Source organism: Silurus meridionalis, chromosome 14 (genome assembly GCF_014805685.1).
Source record: "Silurus meridionalis isolate SWU-2019-XX chromosome 14, ASM1480568v1, whole genome shotgun sequence".
NCBI lineage: Eukaryota > Metazoa > Chordata > Actinopteri > Siluriformes > Siluridae > Silurus > Silurus meridionalis.
In genome coordinates this window covers 9490936-9499668 of record NC_060897.1, presented here as the reverse complement: position 1 = coordinate 9499668, position 8733 = coordinate 9490936, and the positions used below count along the sequence as shown (strand labels likewise).

The following is an 8733-nucleotide window of genomic DNA, read 5'->3' as shown; positions in this document are numbered from 1 at the left end:
ATATATATATATATATATATATATTAATTCTAATTGTACTGAATTTAAGCAGCATTTGTTCTTATAGGTGCTTGTTTTTAAAAAATACGCAATGTTTATTATATGCGTTTTGCAATTTAGCACAAATACTTGCTGTAAATATTTAGTGTAAGCAACCAGTAGTTTACGTTACAGACATCATGCAGTATATATATATATATATATATATATATATATATATATATATATATATATATATATATATATATATATATATATATATATATAATCCTGGTAATCTGGAATGAAATATACATTAATCTGTGTTTTATAAATGATATTATTGGTTTCGTTTGCATTTGAAGGTGTTGACATGTATACATGGTTTAAATGTTAACAGAACTGGATAACAGTATTATCATTTTACAAAAAAATATATTTGATGATTTTTACTTGACCACTAGCTTTACATAGAGAGCTGGTACCTGTAAGTGTTTAAGCGAATACACTCCACCTTCTCCTTTTAACCACCCCAACCAAAAGAGAAGAGGTCTTTGACCATTTCCGGGATTAGAATAGTCTATTTTGGTTCAGCGAGCATGATGAATCATATTTAGAAAGAGCTTCCGGGGACGTCTTTCCTCGCCACGTTTGAGGAGCCCACACCTTAACAATGCCGTTTTTTGGGGGGTTTTAATGTTGACCAAATACATTTGTGTGTAACTCGAGAAAGCCCTCTGGAAATGGCCTCTATGCATGAGACATATTCATTGATTTGTCTGGACTGCTAAAAACATTTTGTTGAGCCCAGGTCTTTTATGAGCCTATATGCTTTTCTTTGGTTAGCTTTGGTTGTCCTCGGTTGTCTTAAAAAAAAAACAACAACACAAACAAGCAAGCAAGCAAACAAACAACAACAAAAACCCTAATATAAATACCAGATCCACTAAATAATAATAATAATAATAATAATAATAATAATATAATAATAATAATAATAAAATAATAACAACAACAATAATTATTGTTGTTGTTGTTGTTGTTGTTGTTGTTATTATTATTATTATTATTATTATTATTAATTCGGCATTCTGTTCAGTGTGTTTTTCTGTTGGGTAAATGAAATAATAGTATTTAAAAACATCATTTTACAATTAAACGTTTTTCACTTTAAAAACTAATACAAACCAAAATATAACGACTGGCCTTTAGAAATAAAATGTACAAAGGTATTCAGGAAATCAAATGTAAACAAACAAGCAACCAAATATACATTTTATTATCCACAATGTGACAAAATATTTTATTATTACAAATAATTTACATTTGAGAATGTCGACAAACAATCGTTCAAGTTGAAATAACATTCACCAGATACAATTAGTAATTTAATCGTTCAAAATGGTTTTAAGATATAAAAAAAACAAAATGATGTTTAAAAAAATCTGCACAGTTGTTTTCTTGTTGATAAGAGTGTGTAAAAGAAAGACCTAGAGTAAAAATTGCAATCCAGCGTTGCCCGACGTAGCATCTGCAAGCCGCATTGTGGGAACGCGCTATTCATGTCATGGCGCTTTTCAGCGCAGTAAGATGGATTTACCTTGCACCCCTCTTATTATGTGCCTCTTATAACCTTTCAGGTCAGCTTCCAAGAGGCCGTTGGAAAAAGACCGTCACGTGATACCGGGTGCCAATGTTCTTCCAGAAGGTCGTCAGGACCCTGGTAGCCGGTAACGCGAATTTTGGAAATGCAGAAAACCACCTACTACGACAACTCGACATTATTCGGAGGTTATTCGTATCAGGGGGCCAATGGCTTCAGTTATGAGGCCCAGCCAGCGGCTTTCCCGAGCTCGGCACACCTTGAAGGCGATTATCAGAGGTCTGCCTGCTCACTGCAGTCGCTAGGCACTAGCGCACCCACACAATCACAGCACGCCAAGACGAAAGAGCTTAATGGGAGCTGCATGCGTCCAAGTTTACCATCTGAACACCACCAACCTCCCCAGGTTTCTCCTCCTCAAAATTCTGTGAACCCAACTGGATCTAGTGCCCCCCAGCAGCCGGGTGGTAGCGGCAGTGGTGGGGCAGGAGGCGGAGGTACTACTAAATCCTCAGCCAAGTCGTCCACACTTGCCCAGAACCCGACCATCAGCAAGCAGATCTTCCCCTGGATGAAAGAGTCACGTCAGAACACCAAGCAAAAAACCAACTCTCCTAGCGCAAGTTCAGCTAATGGTGTGTGTGCCAACCACTCGTTACCATTTAATGATTACTCCCTTCCCAACCCCACCTGCTTCTCATGTCTCAGGCAGATGTTGACCAGCATATAGGTGTTATGTTATGTTATGTTATGTTATGTTATGTTATGTTATGTTATGTTATACCTATAGTGCACAATTTGCGAAAGATGTGTTGTACACTGGCATAGTTCTTGTGTTATCTTTAAAGGCAAATGTAGTGCACGACAATCACCACAAATATTCTAGCTTACTGCACGGTACGACTGGCCGTGGGCTTTTGGTCATAATACAATTTACATATAGGGGGTCAGTGTTAGGACACGCATCTATTAATAAATGCCAGTTATGAAGTGTTGACAACCAGTATCAAGGGGTAGATTTTTTCGTGGCCTGTTTTATTAAGAGGAACGATGCATTCAATTGCCGCTTGTAGTAATTATGTTTTATTTCATTCCCAACCCAGCGGAGAGCAGTGGCGGCGAGAAAAGCCCTCCGGGTTCCGCGGCTTCCAAGAGAGCGCGCACAGCCTACACGAGCGCACAGCTTGTGGAACTTGAGAAAGAGTTCCATTTTAATCGGTACTTGTGTCGGCCTCGACGCGTAGAGATGGCAAATCTTCTCAACCTCAGTGAAAGGCAGATCAAAATCTGGTTCCAAAACCGGCGCATGAAGTACAAGAAGGATCAAAAGTCAAAAGGGATGGGCTCCTCCTCAGGGGGGCCATCACCAACCGGAAGCCCACCCCTGCCAATGCAGTCCTCAGCCGGCTTTATGAACTCCATGCACTCAATGGGCAGCTATGACGCGCCGTCGCCGCCATCTTTCAACAAGCCTCATCAAAACGCGTATGCCATGTCTTCATCCTATCAAAATTCCATGAAAGGTTGTCCCTCGCAACAGAAGTATGGCAACACAGGACCAGAATATGACCCACATGGGCTACAGGGTAGCAGTGGCAACTATGGGACACCTAACATGCAGGGCAGCCCTGTGTACGTAGGAGGGAACTATGTGGATGCCATGCCTGCCACTGGGCCATCTATGTACAGCCTCAACCACCTGCCACATCACCAATCTGCCAGCATGGACTACAACGGTGCCACGCAGATGTCGGCTAACCAGCACCACGGACCGTGCGACACACATCCGACATACACAGATCTGTCAGCGCACCATCCTTCTCAGGGTAGAATTCAAGAAGCACCCAAGTTGACGCATCTGTAACAGGTTTGGGGGGGAAAATGAAATAGAAATTAAAATAGAAGGAAAACACAAACACACGAGCAAACACGAACCCAGGGGATGATGCAATGGGGTTGAAAAGATGATCCAGTGGTTTCTTGCCGTTTCAATCACAACAGTTGGTGTTGATGTTGTCCTTTAATTCGCCTGTGAGCACATTCATTTGTTCAGAAGACATCTCACAATCAGTTCTGAATGCATAGTTCTGAAAGCTCTACTAAAACAAAGATGATGAATAGTGGGTTAATGTGGATAGTGTAAATCAATTTATAGATTATTTTTCTCTATGACCTTGTGTGACTCCCTTTACGCCATCATTGGCATGCGTGCATTTTGTCAGCCTATCGCCGAGTTCTTTACTGTAAAACGTGCTTGAGGGTGGAGCGTAGCGAACACTTGAAACCGGCGTTAGGAAACCACTGGATTGTTTTTGTTCACTTCCCTTTTTCCACATACCTCTTTTTTTGTTTGACAGACTCGCTAAAGCGTCATTGCCCCCCACCCCTTATCTACCTAAAACCATCAAAAACGTGTACGTAAGAATTTTACGTGTAAAACTTCAATCTATACTTTTTATCGGATTGATAAATTGAATACTGCGTAGGGCCTCCTCTCGTAAAGGGCCTAGAATTGGATAAAACTTACTAAATTGGTACAGGGTATGAAAGGCCATTTGAGAATTTAGTCAATACATAGTCGCCCCTACCTTTTTCAATGGTTGTGCCCCCTCCCTCGTCCTCGTTAATTTCTTGCCCCTATTTTCTCTCTCTCTCTCTCTCTCTCTCTCTCTCTCTCTCTCTCTCTGTCTCTCTCTCTCCCCCATTTATTGAGTTTGCTTACATTAGTCTTCACTAATTAAAAAGACAGACATTTTATCATGTCTTGACTTAACGTGGAAACAGGGTATAAATGAACAAAATGCATGCCCGAGATGTCAAGCAATGGTGTAAACGTTTCGGTTTACACATAATGCTTTCTCGACTGGGCATCATTGTTGCACTTAGAGTTTACATTTTGATGGATAAGGAAAAAAGTAAATCTTATTTTGAAGCGAAAGACCTTCAATCAGCGTCTTTCGGTATGTGTTCAAACGAACATTCATAAATATATATTTATTTGTTATAGCCAGTTTAAATACTTTTTTTTAATTATTTATCCCTCATGTATTTATATCGAGAAAGTGTACTTTTTTAGTATTTACCTGTTATAAGGAAAAGACATTGTGTTCTTGTCATTGTAACTAATTTTGGTTATTGTATTTCTAGAGAAACCTAGGTTTATGTTACCCTTGTACATAAACGACTTGACTTGTACAGGGTGCGAACAGAGGAATCAACCCGTTCCAGCATAGTCGGAAATTAGACAGTATAGCGAAACATTTTTTTTCTTTTTTTTTTAAGAAAAAACTTTTTGTTCTTTGTAGTTACTTTGATTTTCTTGTTAAGAGTTGGCTGTTCAACAATTCTTTAATAAAATATTATGTTAATCATTTTCATTCTAGTCCTGCAGTTCTTTAGTACAGTGATTTATGCCCACCCATCCTCTACGCTGCGTGGTAACCACACACACACACACACACACACACACACACACACACACACACACACACACACACACCGGTGTTTGTCTCCTCGTGGCTTCTAAAAGTATCCGGCAGGTCGTGCCTCGTGAGCAAAGGTCAACTCAGTCCATTTACTCGGTTTATTTTCAGAGCTTAAAAAGAACGAATTTCACAAAGTACATCAAAAATCATCATCAAAACTTGTAGGATTTATAGAAACTGGATTCCAAGATTTAATTTATTGAACACAATGGAGTTAGAATTAAATCAAATCAGAATTTTTAAAAAGTTGGAACATTGTTTTAATTTTTTCGACCATAAAACAAACAAAAAAAAACCAGGAAAGTACTGTACAAATAATTAGGTCGAGCTTAAAAAAAGATTGATCAAAAATAAAATAATATATAGTAAATAATTAGCATGAAAGTGATTAGCCTATACGGGGTGATGGTATAATATGTCTTGCAGTGAAGCTAACACTCTAGATTAGCTGCCTCTATAAAAAAAAAATGCAGTGGTTATCTTTCAGGTTATGGATACAGTTCTGCACATTGTAAGATAAAGGCGAAAATATCAAGCTAAAAAAAATAATGCGGACTAAGATAGATAGATAAATATATAAATAGAAAGAGAGAGAGAGAGAGAGAGAGAGAGAGAGAGAGAGAGAGAGAGAGAGAGAGAGAGAGAGAGAGAGAGAGAGAGAGAGAGAGAAGGAGAGAGAGAATATACAACCAAAATGTAATAACCTTTCAAACATTGCCCAAATCATCCTTTTGAAAGGAAACTCACAAATAACGATATTTCCGACCATTTTTTTGCTTAAAAAATAAATAAAAATAAATAAAAGGAACATCGATATAATCTGCAGTTAAATCCAATCTGTTAGTAAACCTCTTGAACCGATCCGCTATATATTCACTGGCCACAGAGTGCTTTGTATACCCATTTAATACCCAAACACCCACACACATTTTTTGCTTCCTCCCAAGGATAACACCGAAAAGAATTGCGAGCAATTCAAGACATTTTCAGACCTCTGGACATACACGCGGCCTTCCTGATTTTATTACCGGAAACAATTCCTTACTTATGCCTTACATAAAAAGACGCCTTAAGTTTTAGGTGAATTAATTTAGCCATAAAATACGAAAGTCTACGCGGGAATAGAAGCGCTTTCTTTGTTGTAGCCGTGGAGTGAAGAGGCGAATTCTTGAGGGTGGTTCCTGTCAAGCGCTTTGCCGGCGAAAAGATTGATCACCACTGCTTCTTCACTACGGAATATAGCCCATGTGTTATTCTCTCTCTCTCTCTCTCTCTCTCTCTCTCTCTCTCTCTTTTGAAAACATCACTATTTAAATTTTATCAACCAAATTTTATATCGAACCATTCCACCAAAGTTTAAGTACAACGTATTTTTTCTCATGCGGGATGGTTCGACAACAAAAAACAAACAAAACAAAACCTCTACTATATCTCATTGAACATATGCTAGCCTATGGCATAATACAACCTTTTTAAATTTTACAACTGTTTAAAACGGGTTTATTATTATTATTATTATTATTATTTATAGAAACTATAATTTTGTAACAATAAAATTTGTGCAACTTCACCTTAACATCAAAATAAATAAAAACTGAGTAAATATCGTTTGAAATAATGATTTTAAATTTAGCTGCAAACTTACATGCACAAGGGTCCCCAGTTTTAGAAGTCTCATAGCAGTCATAGGAAAGCTGTAAATTAGTCAATCTAGGCTACACAATGCTTATTCGAGGCGCTCTATGTAATGTTCAGCCTCTAAAATCTCTCAGAAACATCCCAGTTTGTTTAGCCTACACAGGAGAAATAGTATATATACACACATACACATAGATATTGACAGCGTATAGATACAGTTCTTGTCTGTTACTCTTGTCAAAACTTTTAAGATTAATGACCATGTTAAAATTCGCAGTTAGCCATATTGTGGATATGCTTTTAACAGGCATTTAAGGCCTCAGGCTTACATCACCCAAATCCCTTTATTCATATGGCTATTGTCTAAATGAAGACGTTACTTAACCACCCACACCTTTGGACACTCAAGCACATGGCAACCGTACGCAGTTTGATTATATACACCGAACGTGGGAATTATGTGATCTTGAATATTTGATCTATATAGAAAATAATACTTTCTTTTACCACCAGGCCCCGTATTTCCATTGGTTGCGACTAGTCATGTGACCAGGAATTGGCTGCAAATTCGCCCATAGTCCTCAGCTTAGTAGACTCTGGTCCCCATACGCTAGTAATATCACCAATTATTAAAGCCTGCAAAAACAGTCGTGGGGAGAGCGCTAAATAAAACCGCGCATTTTGGATGTTATTTTTGTGTATTTTTTATGACGCTGGCCGCCCATTTTGCTTAGGCAAAGCGATGAATTTTGAATTTGAGAGGGAGATTGGGTTTATCAACAGCCAGCCTTCCCTTGCTGAGTGCCTGACGTCTTTCCCCGCTGTCCTGGAGTCATTTCAAACTTCATCAATCAAGGACTCGACAGTAATTCCACCTCCTTTCGAACACACTATTCCCAGCCTAAGTCCTTGCACAGGCAACCAGGCGCGACCGAGGAGCCATAAGAGAACCGCCTCTAATGGCCTCCAGCTCCGGTCGCAAACCACGCCAACGCAGCAGAAGCAGGTCCCGGCTTCAGCCACGACCGGCGGCCCCCTTGCACACGAGTTCCCATGGATGAAGGAAAAGAAGTCGTCGAAGAAATACCCCAAGCCTGGAGCAGCACCCACTGCACCCACTGCAGCTGCCTCTCCCTCCCCAGCATCATCTGGTTTCAATACCGCAGGACTAGAGTCCCCCACAGGTCAGTACACAGTCTTATTCCTTTTATTATTATTATTATTATTTATATATTTTTTCATTTTTGCTGTTGTTGTTCATTATTATTATTATTATTATTATTATTATTATTATTATTATTATTATTTTGACATACGACTGTTTATTGAACCTACATGAACCTACCTACGATTTGACGGCCATTCTGTAGGAAAAAAGTATTCTTTTTTTACAGACCTAGAATGTGCTATACATGACTGTCCCCGATAATATTTGTTGCATTAAAAGCATTAAGTAATGCACATATTAACATGCACACTTGCTAAAGCCATATTGATTACATGAATCATTATTCGTTTCAAAATACTATTATTTATATATTGTAAAATCCATGCGAATTATTCAGTCGTTTTTATATTGTTATAAAAGCAGCTTGGTTATTGTAGTTTAGGCGAATATTGTCTATAATATATGTATATTAATACTCGCACCCCTTCTTTAATTCTTGGTACATTCATTGGGAATCATTGTGTTTATAAAATGTGTGATAAGAAAATTGTCCGCAGTTTAGTGGAGTCTTTAAGACATTTATTCATAACCGTGTCTTGGCTTGAGGTAGCCATTTTGGTTCCAACTATCAATATGTAACGAGAAAGCACTGGAACAAAAATCAGGAGCTTGCTTGCTTAACGCATGTACACTGCAAAATCCAGTTGTTATGACCAAACCAGACAAATGTTAAATGCTCCTACGATATTTATGAATATTAAATTAATTTCTCCTTTCCCAGAAATCCAAGTCGGGTTGGACAATGGCAGTGGTTCTCGTCGTCTGAGGACAGCATACACCAACACACAACTACTCGAACT

General features: G+C 38.5%; 2 protein-coding genes across 2 annotated transcripts in view; both read left to right on the top strand.

The window, feature by feature from the left end:
- The first annotated feature begins 1701 nt into the window (after positions 1–1701).
- On the top strand, positions 1702–4953 carry hoxb3a (homeobox B3a). The gene is made up of 2 exons (XM_046866001.1): positions 1702–2217; positions 2686–4953. Exons 1-2 carry the CDS (start codon positions 1728–1730, stop codon positions 3444–3446), a joined length of 1251 nt encoding a protein of 416 aa, XP_046721957.1. The 5' UTR covers positions 1702–1727; the 3' UTR covers positions 3447–4953.
- Positions 4954–5682: 729 nt separating this feature from the next.
- The window catches only part of hoxb2a (homeobox B2a), a 4204-nt gene continuing 1153 nt past the window's right edge, over positions 5683–8733 (top strand). The window contains exons 1-2 of the mRNA XM_046866002.1: positions 5683–7889; positions 8655–8733. The exon at positions 8655–8733 is cut by the window's right edge and continues 1153 nt beyond it. Coding sequence (XP_046721958.1) covers positions 7391–7889; positions 8655–8733 — 578 coding nt within the window. The 5' untranslated portion in view covers positions 5683–7390. The remainder of the gene's footprint in view (positions 7890–8654) is intronic.

What these genes read in the sequence shown, in the direction of transcription:
- hoxb3a (XM_046866001.1), top strand. Translation starts at nt 1,728, where the DNA reads ATGCAGAAAACCACCTACTACGACAACTCGACATTATTCGGAGGTTAT. An exon ending in TAGCGCAAGTTCAGCTAATG is followed by an intron (nt 2,218 to 2,685) that starts GTGTGTGTGCCA and finishes TTCCCAACCCAG; the next exon opens with CGGAGAGCAGTGGCGGCGAG.